Source organism: Macaca mulatta, chromosome 1, assembly GCF_049350105.2.
Source record: "Macaca mulatta isolate MMU2019108-1 chromosome 1, T2T-MMU8v2.0, whole genome shotgun sequence".
NCBI lineage: Eukaryota > Metazoa > Chordata > Mammalia > Primates > Cercopithecidae > Macaca > Macaca mulatta.
In genome coordinates, this window is record NC_133406.1 from 120740536 (window position 1) to 120758642 (window position 18107).

Genomic DNA, 18107 nt, shown 5'->3' on the forward strand with positions numbered 1-18107 from the left:
TTGCTCTTCTCAAGGAGCATCTTTTTGGTGTTCTCTGTTTTTCCTGAATTTGAATGTTGGCCTGCCTTGCTAGGTTGGGGAAGTTCTCCTGAATAATATCCTGAAGAGTGTTTTCTAACTTGGTTCCATTCTACCTGTCACTTTCAGGTATACCAGTCAAATGTAGATTTGGTCTTTTCATATAGTGCCATATTTCTTGGAGGCTTTGTTCATTTCTTTACACTCTTTTTTCTCTAATCTTATCTTCTCACTTTATTTCATTAGTTTAATCTTCAATCACTGATATCCTTTCTTCCACTTGATTGAATTGGCTGTTGAAGCTTGTGCATGCATCACAAAGTTTTCATTCCATGGTTTTGAGCTCCATCAGGTCATTTAATGTGTTCTCTACACTGTTTATTCTAGTTAACCATTCGTCTAACCTTTTTTCAAGGCTTTTAGCTTCCTTGCAATGGGTTAGAACATGCTTCTTTAGCTCAGAGAAGTTTGTTATTACCAAAGTTCTGAAGCCTATTTCTGTCAACTCGTCCAACTCATTCTCTGTCCAGTTTTGTTCCCTTGCTGGTGAGGAGCTGTGATCCTTTGGAGGAGAAGAGGCACTCTGTTTTTTTGGAATTTTCAGCTTTTCTGCTCTGGTTTCTCCCCATCTTTGTGGTTTTGTCTACCTTTGGTCTTTGATGTTGGTGACTGTGACCTACAGATGTGGTTTTGGTGTGGAAGTCCTTTTTGTTGATGTGGATACTATTCCTTTCTATGTGTTAGTTTTTATTCTAACAGTCAGACCCCTCAGCTGCAGGTCTGTTGGAGTTTGCTGGATGTCCACGCCAGACCCTGTTTGCCTGGGTATCACCAGTGGAGGCTGCAGAGCAGCAAGTATTGCTGCCTGATCCTTCCTCTGGAAGCTTCATCCCAGAGGGGCTCCTGCCTGTTTGAGGGGTCTGTCAGCCCCTACTGGGAGGTGTTTTCCAGTCTGGCTACACAGGGGTCAGGGACCTGCTAGAAGAGGTAGTCTGTCTGTTCTTGGATCTCAAATGCCGTGCTGAGAGAAGCACTGCTCTCTTTAGAGCTGTCAGACAGGGACATTTAAGTCTGTAGAAGCTGTCTGCTGCCTTTTGTTCTACTATGCCCTGCCCCCAGAGGTGGAATCTATAGAGGCAGTAGGCCTTGCTAAGCTGCAGTGGGCTCTGCCTAGTCCACGCTTCCCAGCCTCTTTGTTTACACTGTGAGCTACTCAAGCCTCAGCAATGGCAGACACCCCTCCCCTCCGTCAAGCTACAGCATTGCCAGTATATCTTCCTCTAGACTGCTGCGCTAGCAGTAAGCAAGGCTCCATAGGCATGGGACCCACTGAGCAAGGCATAGAAGGGTGTCTCCTGGTCTGCTGGTTGCTAAGACTGCGGGAAAAGCACAGTATTTGGTCAGGAGTGTACCTTTTCTCCACGAAAGTCTGTCACGGTTTCCCTTGGTGAGGAAAGGGAAATCCCCGATCCCTTGTGCTTCCCAGAGGAGGCAACTCCCCACCCTGCTTTAGCTTGCCCTCTGTGGGCTGCACCCACTGTCCAACCAGTCCCAGTGAGATGAACCAGGTACCTCAGTTGGAAATGCAGAAATCACCTGTCTTCTGCATCGATCTCGCTCGGAGCTGCAGATCGGAGCTGTTCCTATTTGGCCATCTTGGAAGTGACCACTGGGTGTTGCATTTTTCACATTACCACACTGCCTGGGGCCACTCCCCCCTGATGCTGGTGCTGATCATCTGTTCCTTGGGGTTTTGAAGATGGTGGTAACCTGTTCATCTGGGCCAGAATATGGTTCCCTTTTCTTTTCAGAATGAACACTGAAACTAACTCCATTGTGGTAATCAAATTCAACTGAGTAATGATCTGTTAATTTCCTGTGTAAGAAAAAAGCCATCTTGATGTTGGGTGTGACTCTCATCATTGCTGTGATACACAAAGGTCCAGAGGGAGACAGCTTCCTCTCCCCACACTCTGGACCCACAGCAACCTACTCATCTGCTTCAGTTCAACTCTGTCCCTGATACACATGACAGTGTTTCTTTTGACAGTGTTTTCATTGATTGGTTAATGACTATGTCATCACTGAAGTCACCAAACTTGTCTTTATTGGCCTCCACTCTTCAGGGAAATTGAGAAGAATGAGAGAACCAGTGATTAAAGAGGAGATGGAGGGAAGAAAGAGGCTAAGGATATGGAAGAATAAAAGAAGAAAGGATATGATTTAAAGAAGAGAAGGAGAAAGAAGAGAGAGACAGTTAAACCTGGGGATGTGCGATAGTAGACTTCTAATTTTGGGCTGAGTAGAAAGTATATTTTGGGGAAGTTCACACTTGTTTTATTTACTTGCCCAGGAACCCATGGTGTGGCTCATTGTGTGATTTGAAAGGGTGAAATGCAGGGTTATGTATGATCAGAATGGCCAACACACGTATAGCCAGTGTGTTCTAGAGACCTTCAAGGAAATTGGCACTGAAGCTGGTGGAGGCCTGGTGCAATTTTGCTTCTCTCTGCCCTGCTAAGGGCCGTTAAGAAAGACATGCAAACTCTTTCAGATACCCCTCAGGGATTCTCCTGGGTTCTAGAGATTCCCCTGTACCGGACTGGGCAAGAAAGAGGTAACCCCAAAAAGCTGGGACTCTCCCAAGTATCAGCACCCCATGCTCCAGTGCTCTGCTGTACCACTGGTAAGACCAGTTCAGGCTGCATGATTCCATAGAAAGATAAGGACTTTCAAGGCCAACTTCCTGGTAACAGGCCTAGCCACTAATTAGTTAGTGTGACTGTGAACAGGTTTCCTCAATGGTAAAATGGGAATAGTCACCCCCACATGATAGGTTTCTGATGAGTACTGAGTGAGGGAATATATGTCATATGTAGGTCATGTTGTACATGCCTGAAACATAGTAGGGCTTATTCAGTCTTCATCGCCCTTCTGGATGCTCCCACTACTCTGCCCACCCCACAACCCTGGCTTCATACTACTCTCCTAAGTTAAAGATGGTGATACCTGGAAATGAAAAGAAAAGGAGGGAACTATGTATTAACAGAAACTACACCTCCCTCCAGGTTAAGCATTAAAACATTTATTACTCTTTATATTGAACTGTGTGAAGAAGTAGGAGATTTGAAAGAAAAGATTCTTTCTCGTTTAAGAGGAGAAATGGAGTTCTAGTAGTTAAAAACGACCCTCAAGTTAAAAGAGACCACAATTGTTCAGAATCAGCCACTGAGTTTTGGAAAAAGCAAATCACATCGTCTTTCTTCTGGTATATGATTAGGACAGAAAGCTTCTGGCTGGGCCAGGGACTGGGCAGGTTTTGAGGACATGAGGAAGACAATAAGTTGGCTGTTATGTGAAAGGGAGGCAGCAGGACCTGGGCTTGTGCCCTTGTCACCTTCTGTATGAAGCCAGGAGGGTGGAGCTTGAAGACATCTCCTAACAATACCCACATGCACATCTCTGTCATCCTTAAATCACTGAGTCTTGGACTTCAGGGTCTCCTTGTGCCGGTCCACAAGGGAACCCACCCACTCCACGGTTTTCTGCTTGGCTTCCTCCCAGCTGTAGAGCGGCTCATACGCCAGATCTCGCTGAGCCTTCTTGTAAGAGAAGGTGAACACGCTATTTGACAATGTCACTGTGTGGCGGTTGAAGGGTGGTCCATAGGTGTAAACTGGCCTCAGTAGGAGGCTCACTATTTCCAGCAGGAAGCCAATCCAGTACATCAGGGCTAAAGGAAGACTCCATCTGGAATCAAGGCAGAGGCCTCTCTCTTTACTCAGGGTGTAACTAAGGTTATCATAGCTTTGGTCAGGTGTGTCATCTGAGATATAGTAGAACTGTCCTTGGACACTTGGAGCCTTCTTGGGGTCCTGCAGGGCCCTCATGGCCACAATGTGGGCCCAGGCCACGTTGTCAACATAGACTGGGTTGACTCTGGAGAACTTGCTGAAACTTGACAGGATCCGTTGTTGTTCAGGGCCTCATTTATACCAGCAGAAAGGATTGGGCTTCCTTCCCCATAGATAACCATTGGTCTTAAGGCACAAGTGTGCATTGTGCCACCATTTTTCAGAGTCCACCCTTTAGCCGCCAGCACAGCCTTCTCAGCAAGCTTTTTGCTGTATGCGTACGGTGTGGATCATGTGTTTTCCAAAGGCTCTTCTTCATGGCCGTTCTGAATAATTTCCTTTTAGGAGTTGGGCCCGGCTACCTCTAGGGTACTGGTGTAGATGAAGATTGGCACAGTAGCTTGGACACAGGCCTCCAACAGAAGCTGGGTAACTACCAACAAAAAGCGTGCTGTCAGTGTCAGGAAATATAACTAAGGCGCCCCAACCACATGCATAGATATTCATTCTCAAGTGCAGTGGTTATAACAGACTCGGGGTCCATTCTTCTGTGACTCTGACTGAGACTGGGCCATGCTACAGCCATAGGAAAAACACCAAAATGAAAAGAAACTGACATATGGGTTCTGGAGAGTAAGAATTTCTAGACTTTTGGGTGTATGGATGTGTGTGTGTGTGTGTATGTGTGTGTGTGTGTACTGTAATTTTGGCAAAGGACCTAGAGTTATCACTTTATATTTTGTCAAATAATGATGTTGAAAAATTGTAATGTGACATCAGTATCATTAAAGGCAGATTATTAAAAACTGAAAAATCAGGAAGCTATACTCTGAGAATATGGGCAGTCCCAGTCCTTAGGCAGAAAAGGGCAGTGGAAGAATTTATGTCACACACATACCCATACACAGTTGTATATAAGCAATATACACTCTTAAATATACTCTTAAATATACATACAATTGCTGGTATTTTTCTCATTTTGAGTGGACTGATAAAACTTAGTCACAAGGACCATTCCTGGAGTCATTGAGCAAACAGTGGCTTGTGGGGAGGTGTTGGAAACCCACACTCTTTTCCTGATTGTGTGTTCCCTGGGAAAGCTGCTTCCAATTCTGGCTGTGACTCTGTTTACCTGGTTATGTAAAGTCAGGGTGATACACCTTCCCTTAAGCCCTACCCTGGCATTTCCTGTGGAGCCTGGTGGAGGACTGGGGAGAGGAGTGTGCCCTCTGCTGGTAACACCTGCACTGGGAGGACCTGGCAGCATCCCCTGAGCTGTGTGGAAGTGAAGCTCATGGAGGTGCTCGGAGTGCCTTCCCTTGAAGAAGCAAGGAATTTCCTAGGTAAGGATTATTATTTTTTCTTTTTCTTTTTCTTTTTTTTTTTGGCCCAGTTTAAAGTCTCTGTGGAATTTGAGTTTCTGGAGAGACAGCCTCATATTTTCAACAATTAATCTGGTGGCAGAGAAAGTGGTTTACTTTCAAGGGGGAAATGACCAACATTGTGAAATGTTTTCTAAGCCTTGGAGTGATAATGGTTTAGGAAACAGATGCCTCTAACACTTCTCCTGTCATTTCACAGTTCTTGTCATTGGGAGCTGTGGAGAGTTAAGAATTCAAATGAAAAACTGGTTATTCTTAACACCCCACTTGTACTCTAGGGGTACTGAAAGGTATGCGTAAATAGAAACTGGAAGGGATTTTTCTATCTTTCTTTCTTTTCTTTTCTTTCTTTCTTTTTTTTTTTTTTTTGATGGTGCTGGAGACTCAAAATCGATTAGTTCAGTTAGAAAAGGCATCAGAGTAGATTGAATGTGGAGGGCCAGGCCCACGGTTGGGTGTTGTGGTGCTGAAGAGACTGGACTCTGGGAATCAGATGGTGAGACTGCATGACAAGATTCCTTAAGGAAATGTGTCTGAATTTAAAGTGGTTTGGAAAGCTGCAATTCAGGAAGACCACCAAGACTTTAAGGGATGAGGATTAAATGAAGGTGCACTTTGGGCACATAGCATGAAACGGCTCTGTAATAGCAGGCCCTGCAGTGAGATGAAGAGATGGTATTTTGCATACTGGAAGACTCTTTTGTTAAGAAAATATTGTGAGAAAGCATGTGCTGGATAATTCTGTCCTGACAGACCTCTGTGAACCAGCTTTGCTAGTTCTCTCGAGAGAACTTCTTTGAGGTGGGCAGGAGGGCTCTGAAAGTTCTTGATATGGAAGTGCTGGGATGGGAAGAGCATGGTCCCTTTAAATGATATGGGAGTGGGGAAGGGAAGTGCTGGGTGAAGGAGAGTGTGGTCTCTGGCTAGGCCTCCACTTCCAGGAACCTAGATGAGGACAAGCATTTTCTGCCCCAATGTTGCATTTCCCAAGACCACCCTGGCCTGCCATGCCCCCATTCTGTGCCTATAAAAACCACCCAAGACCCCAACAGGCACATGCACAAGCTGCTGGGCAATGAGAGAAGCAGATTGGCAGAAGAAGACAGACGATGCTGGATGTCAGGAGGGGCACACATCAGCAGAGGAACACATCAGCAGAGGAATACATGGGCAGCTGGACTTTGGGAGAAACACACCCACTGGCAAAATGATGTGGAGTTTTCCTGGGGCAGTAGGATAAGAGTTAGGTAATTGAGCAGCTGACTCCAGAGGAAAACCCTCGCCTTCTGGCATCCCCCAGCTGCTGAGAGCTACCTCCACTCAATAAAACCTTGCACTCATTCTGCCAGCCCAGGTGTGATCCAATTGCGTTGGTAACCAAAGCAACAACCCGAGATATAGAAAGCCCTCTGAATTTCCGATAAGGTAGAGGGTCTACTGTAGCTTGTTAAAACAAGCTGCCTATAGATGTCAAAACTAAAAGAGCAAGACTAAAAGAGCACCGTGTAACACACACCCACTGGGGTTTCAGGAACTGTAAACATTCACCCCAGGCAGAGTCGGAGTCCCACAACCTGCCTCTCTATATGCTCCCGTAGAGGTCTGAGCAGTGAAACACTGAAGAAGCAAGCAAGAAGCATGCGGGATCATGATTTTGGGTCTCCAGCACCATGTCAGAGAAACCCTTTATTTATATTTGGAATAAGTAGAGAACCAGGCAGGGCATGGTGGCTCACACCTGTAATTCCAGCACTTTGGGAGGCTGAGGTGGGCTGATTGCTTGCACCCAGGAGGTCAAGACCAGCCTGGACAGCCTCATGAAACCCCGTCTCTACTAAAAATACAAAAATTAGCCAGGCTTAGTGGTGCGTGCCCATAGTCCTAGCTGCTCAGGAGGCTGAAGCAGGAGGATGAATGAAGCCCAGGAGGTAAAGGTGGCAGTGAGCAGAGATCATGCCTCTGCACTCCAGTCTTGGTGGCACAGCCAAACCCTGTTTCCAAAAAAAAAAAAAAAAAAAGAGAGAGAGAGAGAAACAGAAGCAGAATTATGATGTGGAGAGTCAACCTTGGCTTGAGGATATAAAATGGACTGGTATAGGGGATATGAGAAAGTAAGATAATTAAGAGATTAACCAGAGTATCTATGCCAAAGTTTCAATGAGGACCGGAAGCAGGGTCTAGCAGTGGAAGCAGAGGAGGGGAGAGATACAACAGGTTTGAATTTCAGACCTTACCTTGAAGGTCTTGATACCTACTGGATCTGGGCTGAGAGAAAAAGAAGACAAAATCACCCCTGTGGTTTCCTGCTTGGGCAATTGGGAGGAGAGTGGAGCCATTACTAGGGAATTGTGGATGGGCCTAAATGAGGAATTTCCATGAAAAACTCTTATCAGATATCAAAAGCAGAAAACAATGCTGAAAGTTAGCGACCAATGAACTAATATTCCAGCTGTCTAACTGAGGGCAGTGGTTACAACTTTAATGTCTTCAGGCTCCTCTGAAATACCCAAGACATGATGCTAACAGTAAAGTTGTCACCTGGAATTAGCCCACGCCATGAACACTGTGGTACATGGAGCTTGGATAAATACTCTACGCTTGTTTGTGCTTTACAATCTGCATACCACTCACAGCTTTCTTATTTCCTTTTACAGCAATCTCATGAGATAGGTTTTCTGAGTCCCACTTTATTGGTGAGGAAACTTAGGATCAGAGAGGTTAAGGGACAGATCTAAGGTCACGTTTCTAGTGGAGACTCAAACTTGCCCACCCCACCTCCAAGCCTCGTACACTGTACACCAGGTACAGGACTGGCTGTTTAAATAAACTTTTCTGAGAAAGTTCAACTGAAATTGGCAACAAAGGCCAAAGAACAGTGAGAGTAAAATTCAGAGTGAAAAATTCAAGACTGGAGCAATTCCTTCCAGGGGTTCAGATGGGACCATTTACTCTCCTGATGCCTCTGTCATGTTTTGTCTACTCCCAGCCCCTTCCTATTGCCAGGCAACTCCAAGGAGGCCCTGCAATGGGGGAGGCAGGGAAGAGGCTGCTGGGGAGGAGGTGGGTGACAGCCTGAGAGTGGAATTTTCTCTGGTTCTATTTCCACCTCTGCACTTCCTGCTCCCTTCCTCTGCTTCCCCTTTGCTGCCAACTTCAGACAGACTGGCTCAAAGGAATTGCCTTTTCAAAGTTGAAGAAGTCTAAAGCCAAGAGAAAAGGCTCTTCCTCAGCGAGTTCACAGGGATCTAGAAACTAGGAATGGGGACTTTTTGATGGAGCCATAGTTCGCTCCTTCCTCAAGCTGCTAGACTAACTCTGTTTAAGAGTGCAGATGCTGCACTAGACTCTCTGGGCTCAAATCCAGGTTTGCCATATTCTAACTCTGGGACTTCCAGTGAGTTAGTTAACCTCTCTGTGTCTGTCTCCTAGTCTGTAAGAAAGGAGGATAATAATATTAACAATCTCATAGGGTTGCTATGAGTAACAATTGAGTCAGCACATGTAAAACATGTAGCACAGTGCCTGGCACAGAAAGAACACTGAAAGGATTCTCTGTTTTTATCTTCATACAGGTCACTGTGCATCCGTTATATCCCCTGCCTTTTCACCATAAGGAACAATTCCTCTAGGCTGAGCATTGCTTTTTTCTGGTATTACATGTTAGATTGTAAATATTGGTGACACATAAGGATTACAAACATTTAATCTTGGTCTTGTGTTAATATTTGTTTGTGAAAGACACCATGAAAACAGAGGGTGGAGGAAATTGGAAGAGGTCTGAGAAGAGCAAAAGAGGAACAGAGTGTTGGGTGTGGTCCCTGAATGTTGTCAAGTGGGGGCTTCTCTGAGGGCAGGTCATGAGTCTCTATACTGCCAGAGCCCACATGAAGACACACAGTCCACCCAATCTCCTGGGTTGGGGAGGAGGACAGGGAATTGGGCACCCAGGGAGGCAAAGGGAGAGACTGAAGACCCACTTTGCCAAGCATCAGCTCTGGAGTCAAGTGACGAAGCCTCTGGAGGAAGCTCTGGTCTGAGCTGTGCTACACATTAATTAGATGGTCTTGGCAAGTTGCTTTATGTTTCAGGACCTTGATGGTTCATTGTTCAGTTGGATACAACCCCTTTTATACCCCTCATGGGGTTATTTGCACAAGGATCTGCTACACCAAATTCTGCAATTTCTTGATGATTGAGCAACAGAGACAAATGGTTAAAAAATAAAGCCATATATGAAAAATCGAAATGAGGCATATCTGGCCTCATACTGCCTCTTACTGTCTCTGCTTTGTGCTGTGCACTTGTGCACGAGTTTTCTCTCTCACTGATGCTCTCTCTCTCTTATCCTCTCTCTCTTTCTCACTCTTTCTCATGCATTCTCTGTCTTTCTCATTCTCCCTCTCTGATTTTCTCTCTCCCTCATTTTCTCTCTCTGTTTCGCTCTCTGGCACACACACACATACTTACACACTTGCCTATACCTTCACTTCTTTTTATTTGGCCTTCACTAAAGATGCCAAGGATGCTACAAAACAAAACAAAGCTCAGGGAGGTCTAGAGAGGCAGGGACCCACTGGTGAGGTCTCCAAGTCAATGGCATCCTTTGTGAATGTTGCAAAGCAATTGCCAAGACAAAAAGCCTCAGAACATAAAACAGTTGTAGACAAGAAAAATAACTGTTGTGGGATTTTCTAGATGAGAAGAAAATGGGCCTGGTGTCCAAAGTGGCTGCCTCTCAAGTTCTGGGTCAGGGCCAGAATCCAGTCTCTGGACACCCCATCCAGTGTCTTTCCCACTATGCCATTTTATACTATTTAATATTCTTTTTATGATGACTGTGGATGTGGGATTGGCTTAGATTTGACTACAACTTTCTGTAACTTGCTAGAAAAGGTCCACCTCCCCACACCCATGCAGAGTTTAAAATGGAGCCATACACCCATGAATCAAGTTTGCTTACCAGAAAATTCCTCCCTCAGCTCTGGTCTGAAGGCCTTGTCCAAGGCCCTGATCTCCTTCAGCTCCTTCTCCTCCACCAAGAGGCAGGCGATCCTCTGACCCAGAAACCTTCCTGCTCCTGTCACAAGGCAGCTCCAGCCCATCATGGCCAATCCAAAGTAGCAGACAACACACTCCAGGAAACAGAAGATGCTGGGGAGCAGATCTGATTCTAGGGTGACCCTGGAGAGGGTTAAAAAAGAGGTCAAATGGTTATATACTCACACAGAGGCTTTATTTTCCTCCACACCATTTTTTTTTGCAAAAATTCCATGTCTTCACCATTTCCAGGAGTAGCTGAAAGAAAATAAAGAAACTCTAACTGTTAGATTGTTAAAAAGCTGGACAGAAGAGCCAGGGTGCTGGTCACTTCATCCCTTAAGGCAGCCCTGGAGCTTTATGCTCTGTGGCTCCTGGCTTTCACCTTATCACTTTGAACTCCTGCCACACACTCATTGCTCCTGTCTCTTCCAGCATCTCTTTTCTCAGAAGAAAAGTGACCTTTAATATATATCTCTAATTCTTCCCAGCAACAGGAAGAGAAGTCCAATTCTAAGGCTGCAGTGTGGTAAAGAGTCTTAGGTTTAGCCTTAACAGGACACTGGTGTGTTGATACCAGTTGTCTGGGATCCACAATCTGTGATCTTAAACTAGACTGAGAGAAATCTCCAAGTGTAATGTGAACTTTGCCTTTGTGCAGTAAATACATTTGGAGGGAAATCCACATGAGCTCATTCTCTCCTCTCTCAGAGTATCATTTGAAATCCTGCAGCAGTCTTGCAAAGTTTAGAAATTTGTAGTGGTGACAGCTCCAATTACTAAGTTTTATGGAGGTGACTTTCTTTCTTACTCAATATATCCAAAACCTCAGTTGCCATTTTACCCTGGAGAACTCTGGGTTCCTAGATGAAGAACATCATTGAAGGAAGGCTATCTAGTGATAGTCACTTAATTATATGGCCTGTACTGTCGCTGTTGGTTACTATGGCATGAACGACGTGGGGAGAATACAGAAATGAAGACAAAGACAAAAGGATATGTTTTAAAACAAGGGGTCAGGGGGCTCCTTGTTTCTAGTGAGCAAAGGCAACTCTGAGCTTCTACAGCCCTTCGTATTTATTAGGTAGAAAGGGCAGGTAGGGAGAGGTAATGGTTGGTCAGCTGCTTGATTTATCACAGGTACACATAATTGCTTTCTTTATACAACAGGCTTCAGATGTTCCTATAGATAATCACAAGGAACACTGCACTGGGGGTGTGACTGCCCTCAGCACCCCTTCTGTCAGCAGATGTAGTTTGTCAGTTTTCCAACATCCTGCTTTCATGAGAACAGTTTTCTGTTTACTCAAATAGCCTCTAGTGGTATACTGAGTTGGTCATGACCCTCATTCTTTTCGGCCTGTAACATCTCCCCCTTTTTGTTTTTGCATTAATTGAATAAAGGTAATTGCAGGTTGTGCAGCTCTCAATTGCCATTTGGTGGTCCAGCTGATATTGCAGACTATGAACAAAAAAACCCCAGAAACATAGTAACATTAATCCAAGAGTTATAAAAAAGGCATTGAGGTGCTGTTTGAAGTAGTTCCAAGGGTTAAGGCTTTCTAAACATTGTTGGAATTCTGTTCAAGCTTTTAAAGAGGGCTGAAACACTTGAGTCTGCTTATTCAAGTTAAGGATTTTACTTTGTAAATCATTAAATCAAAAGCAACATTGGATGTGAAAGCTCCCTGTAAATGGGCCTTTACAAGGTCCCATGGATATTCACTTTTGTTATATTCCAAATTGGTCATGCAAATATGAGTATGGTTAAAATGACAATGCAATTCCTGCTGCAACTGCAAACTTTCTACTTGTTCTCCTAGCTCAGAACAGTAGTCTTTAACATTGCCACTTCTGTTTGTATCTCGGTGTTACTTTTATTTTGAAACATCCATGCCTGGTCGGCTGTGCAAGTCCAGTTTTCTACATATTGAGTTGTTTGAATGGAGCTGTGCATTGATACTGAGGACACCACAACAGAGGTTATTAATGTAACTAAGGAGACTATAGCAAAAATTATCATGCTTAAGGCTCTATGAGCACCATGAGTAAGCTGAGTTAAAAAGAGTTTTATGAGATGTAATGTGTGGGTGGCCACCCAAGGCTCAGACAAATTTACAGGAACTCATAATCCAGGAATGTGACCTAGAATTATTAGGGTGGATATACTGTGTGTTTGTACTGTGCTATGATTAAGGCAATGATACAGTTGACAGGAATCACAAGTCAACTGGGCATTGTCCATCTGGAGTTGATCCTTTTTTGCTGCTAGAAAAACATAAGGATTAAAAACACAAATTGTAAATTGAGTGGTAATATTTTCTACAAGGGTAACATTAGACCTGCATTTAGTACTGTTACTAGTATTGAATAGTGTTCTCACCCAAATGCTGCTATTCATAAATGGGACTGCTGCTTTCCATATCAACTTCTGAATTGGACCTCTCTTTCCTTGATAATGCCATTGAGGCAAACGTGGGCTAAAGCCTTCGTGGTATCAAGCAATTTGCACAGGAGATTGGGATTGAATCCCAAGATGGTGTAGTGAAGAGATGTTAAAGTTTCACCACCAGTGCCAGCGAAGTTCTTGCCATGAGGTCTTATGCTCATCTCTCCCAACAAAATGACCATGGGGACCCCAGTCAATAATGTCTTCCATTAGCATGGACTGTTGTCTAGCTAGGGGGCCAAGACACTGGGTCCAAGGAGGGGTTTAGAATGATCAAAGGGAGCCCATTCTGTATAATTAATACAATTTGGGCAATTGGGCCAGGAGTGATTAGTAGCTATACCAGTAATATTCATAGAGCTAAGGCCTAATAGGTACATATATTTTCCATGGTAACTCAACCATGCCTGGGATTGAATTGTAAGGCAACTGTGATTGAGCGATGTATCCTGGGTGATGCATAAAGGAAGTCCCTCCAAAGGAGCCATATAATTGATACCATTGTTCTGAGAGTCTAATTGCTCTATGTCAGGGGGAATTAGGGATCCTGGTGCCCGTGTTCCTTGATCATGATATATCTCAGGAGGAGTGTCACTCCAGAGTACAGGTCATTCTGGTGGGCGGGTGGAAACATATGCCCAATATGCCTTCGCCTCTACACAGGGAAAACATACTGCATAGGATATTACAGCTAGCATGGCCTTAAACATGGAGTCAGGGGTTTTTGCCTGACCCTGATGCTCCAGCAGTTTCTCAGCTTCCTGTGTGATTTTATTGATCTGTCCACATGTTATGGGGGTTGATGTCTGTGTGACTCTGGTTGGCCCTTGCTGTGTCTTTGCATTCAGATTCAACTGGCTCATGGCTCGTCCTGGGGGAACCAGGCCCAGATTTGGGATCCATGGGTCCCTCCAGTCTCCCATTCCATGATCGCACACATCTTGAGGGCACCCACATGATTTGTCCATCTCCTGTAAAAACACAAGCATACCCTCATCCCCACATCAGTAAATGTACTGGGTCTTGCCGTTGTCCTTTTTCCTGGGATTTCCATAATACCTTTGGTAAACTTTCTTTTTTCCCTGTAATATTTGTCAGTGTTGTTCTGCTGGACTCTCATTATCTGTACCAGGAGTCAAAAAATTTAAAGTAAATAAGGCTAAATGTAATTTTGTTTGAGGTGGTAGCTGGTCTCCTACTGCCCCTTTTTGTCTTTTCAAATACATTGTGATGTTTGATGTGCCCACTCTATAATGCCTTGTCCTTGGGGACTGTAAGGAATTCCTGTTTTATGAGTGATTGCCCATAACTGTAAAAAATTTTGAAAAGCGTGACTAACACAATCAGGTCCATTGTTTGTTTAAGCACCCCCATATGGGCAAATGACGATAAACAATGTCATTGGACACGGTCAGCTGTTTCCCGTTTGACATGTGGCATGTACCATATGAGAGTAAGTATCTATAGTCACACGAACATAGCTAAGTTTGCCAAAGGTTGCTACATGTGTAACATCATCTGCCAGATTTCATTTGAAGCTAAGTCTCGTGGGCTACATCCTTCTACAGGTGTATCACCAGGGCCATGCTGACAAGTGGGGCAGGCTTGCACAATAGCTTGAGCCTGGGTGTGAGGTGCATGAAACATATGAGTAAGGGCAGAAGTGTTTTGATGCAGTAATGCATGAGAAGCTTGAGCTTGTTGAAATATAGAACCAATCAGTTTACCTGCTCTGTCATTACCTAAACATAGTGGCCCAGGAAGTTGTGTGTGAGAACAAATACGAGAAATATGAAAAGGAGCAGCACGAGAGTGAATAGCTTGCTGAAGTCTTCGAAACGAGTTAAACGGCTCTGGGTCTAGGGTCTTTTTTTTTTTTTTTTTTTTTTTTGTAGAAGAACTAAATCAAACAGATTTTATTCAACTTTTTAGATGAGGAAAACAAATGATACAAAATAAGTCATAAGAAATGCTTTCTTATACCACTATCTCAAACAACTTTCAATGTTTTACAAAATGCTCACACAGCAAATATGAAAAGCTTCAACACTCTTCCTTTGTAACTTGCTGCAATAAATGCAGCTTTAACAAACATACAAATTTCTTCTGTATCTTAAAAGTTGAATTACTAATTTTTATGATGTTACTCATATTTTTATTCATATACTTTTAATGACATCATTGCCAATACATACATTATTTTCTTTAACTTTATTTTTATATTAAGCCATATCTGTCATGCAGCCATCAAAAATCTTACAGTAAATTACACAGGTTTGTAGTCCAATTTAGACTCTAGCTTCTTAGAATCAGCCACTTTTCTGACTGCTTTTATGAAGTCTTCTTGTACTACAAAATCATGATCAGCACGAATTGCGAACATACCTGCTTCAGTACAAACATTTCTCAGGTCTGCTCCATTAAAGCCATCTGAAAGCTTCACAATTGCTTCATAATCTATTTCACCATGCTTTGTAATGGGACCTGCGTGGATTTTCAGTGTGTCTAACCTTGCTTGTTCATTTGGCAAATCAATATGTATTTTTCTATCTAATCTTCCTGGACGCAGCAAAGCCAGATCCAGGCTTTTGTATCTGGTCTGTTTGTAGTCATGATCATTTTAACTCTATGCAGAGTATCAAATCCATCCATTTGATTCAGTAAGTCCATTAACGTTCTCTGAATCTCTCTGTCAGCTGAAGTACCCTCAGAAAACCGACGACCACCAATAGCATCTATTTCATCCATAAAAATAATGCATGGTTGATGGTCTCTGGCATAATTAAACATTTCTCTGATCAAATGAGCACTTTCACCAATGTACTTGTCTACAATAGAACTAGATACAACCTTTAAGAAATTGCAGTCCAGCTGGCTAGCAATGGCTCGTGCCAAGAGTGTTTTCCCCGTACCTGGTGGTCCATATAACAAACAGCCTTTTGGAGGTATTATTCCTACACGCTGAAATAACTCTGGGTTTGTAAGAGGTAATTCTATCACCTCTCTTAATTCCCGGATCTGTTCTGATAGCCCTCCAATCTCAGAATAAGAAACATTCCCAGGGTCCTCATGAGACATGTTACAAACCAATGGATCCACCTCTCTTGGCAAATATCTCATGATAGTTAGTGTAGTCATATCCAAAGCAACTCTTGTTCCTGGCTTCAGCTTACTTTTGTCAAGCTGTCAACGACAACCTACAACATATCTTGGTCCATTGGTAGCTTTAACAATGAATTTTTCTGCAGTTAACTGTTTAAGCACTTCACCCACAATCTGCCCGACACTTTGTAGGGCCTTCAGATCATTCTCAGACTTTTCGTACTGCTTGGTAAGTTCTTTTAATTGTTCCCTCAACTCCTTAAGACGGCCGTCGATCTCCTTGTGCTCAAGCAGCTTCTTGCGGTAGTCCTGAAGCGCCTTATCTCTAGGGTCGCCACGATGAGAAGCCCTAGGGTCCTTTTAATAGTGGCAGTCTTAATGTGACTGGCTACATTTACAGCATAGGCTGAATCACAGACAATAGGAGTTGAAGCAGTGAGCTATAAAACCTGAATAACTGCTATTAATTCTGAGCATTGAGCTGAAACTCCAGGGGTTTTTATTGTTTGAGTCCTTAAATAGCTGAGGGCCTTTGGAAGAGCCATCAGTAAAATAAGTCTGGCTTCTTGGAATAGGCTTGTGATGAGTAATTACAGGGAGGATAAAAAGGTGAAGTTTGTAAAATTGCAAAACTTTGTCTGATAAATAGTGGTTGTCTATTATTCCCACAAAATCTGCAAGAGCTACTTGCCCTGCAGTCAACATTTCCCATGCTGCAACCTGTTGTTGGGAATCTAACGGAACAATAATTTTGTCTGGATCATATCCAGTAAGCATTTTTGATCTATGCCTACCAATTGTTATATGTTGAGTAATTAAAGAAAAAGTTGTAAAGATTTTACTGTCTGATTGGATAAAAAGAGCCACTCTATTACCATTACAGACTCGTCTATGAACCGGCCCAAAAGCCCAAAAGTCCTGTTGGAGAATGGGCGGTAGGAAGAATAAACAGAAGCAAAGGCTTTTGCACCTGTAGCCAGGAGGCATGTCTCTACTGAAGGATTTGTTCTACAAACTGTAATTCAGCTTCTGCCTCCTTAGTAAGAGGCCGAGGAGAATCTAATGAAGAATCTCCTTGGAGGGTCCGATAAAGGTGTTTGAGTTTATAAGAAGTGATACCTAGCATTGGGCACAGTCAATTAATATCCCCTAAAAATTATTGGAAATTGTTCAAGGTTTCCAACCTGTCCTTACAGAGAACTACTTTCTGAGGTCGAACACTTCTTTTAGTAACAGTAGTGCCTAAGTACTGGTATGGGGAAGTTGTTTGCACCTTTTCTGGAGCTATTTTGAGATTCCATTTAATCAAAGTCTGTTTTGTTTCTCTGAATGATTGGTGTAATAACTCCTTAGGAGTGGCCAAAAGAATGTCATCCATATAATGAATGATGTAAGCCGTAGGAAACATTTTAAGGCTCCTTTAATGCCTGCCTTACAAAATGCGGACATAGCGTAGGACTGTTAAGCATGCCTTGGGGTAAAACTCTCCATTGATAACAAGAGACAGGCTCCCTTTGATTAATAGAAGGCACAGAGAAGGCAAATCGAGGCTTATCCTTCTCATGTAAGGGTGTAGTAAAGAAACAATCTTCAAGATCTGTAACTATAAGAGGCCAATCCCTTGGAATGGCTGCTGAGGGTGGCAGACCTTACTGTAATGCAGCCATTGGTTTAATCTGTGCATTAATAGCTCTTAAATCATGTAGCAATTGCCATTTTCCTGACTTTCTTTTTGGAATTACAAATATTGGTTAATTCCAGGGGCTAACTGCCTCTTCAATATGTCCTGCATCCAATCGCTCTTTTACTAGCTGATGGAGTTGAGTGAGTTTCTCCTGAGATAGGGGACATTGATCCACCCATACAGGTTTGTCAATCAGTCACTCTAGTGGCAAAGCAGGGGGTGGAGGAGAAATATCAATCACCCCTGTCAGAAATCCTGATGACCTAGCCTTGCCCAGTTATAGATATAGGATCAAGGTTTCCCTGTAGGGACTTTCCTAAGCCCTTTCAGCTCTGATATCTCATTTTCTTTAACATTTTAAATCCTGGATTGTCAATAGTTTTATTTGTAAGTTTCATATCCCATGCTGTAAGTACATCCCTACTCCATAGATTAACAGCTATATTTGCAACATAAGGTTGAAAAGTACGTGACTGTCCATCCGGTTCAAGACAGGGTAAAATCTCAGCACTCTGTTAAACACTTTGAGCTGTTCCTACTCCCACTAGGGATGTAGAAGTTAATTGTAAGGGCCAGGATGG

General features: G+C 43.4%; 1 protein-coding gene and 1 pseudogene across 2 annotated transcripts; both read right to left on the bottom strand.

Annotated features, from left to right (window-relative positions):
• Positions 1–1509: 1509 nt before the first annotated feature.
• Positions 1510–13708, bottom strand: LOC713156 (3 beta-hydroxysteroid dehydrogenase/Delta 5-->4-isomerase type 1-like; annotated as a pseudogene). The gene is made up of 6 exons (XR_013410684.1): positions 13474–13708; positions 12499–12559; positions 10215–10435; positions 8030–8100; positions 7489–7612; positions 1510–4305 (listed from the first exon to the last, which is right to left on the bottom strand). The product of XR_013410684.1 is annotated as a 3 beta-hydroxysteroid dehydrogenase/Delta 5-->4-isomerase type 1-like (transcript).
• Positions 13709–14950: 1242 nt separating this feature from the next.
• LOC693577 (26S proteasome regulatory subunit 10B) lies at positions 14951–16191 on the bottom strand. The gene is given in 2 exon segments (XM_015149335.3): positions 14951–15324; positions 15327–16191. Coding segments are annotated over 2 exon segments (870 nt in total). The 5' UTR covers positions 15879–16191; the 3' UTR covers positions 14951–15006.
• Positions 16192–18107: the final 1916 nt, after the last annotated feature.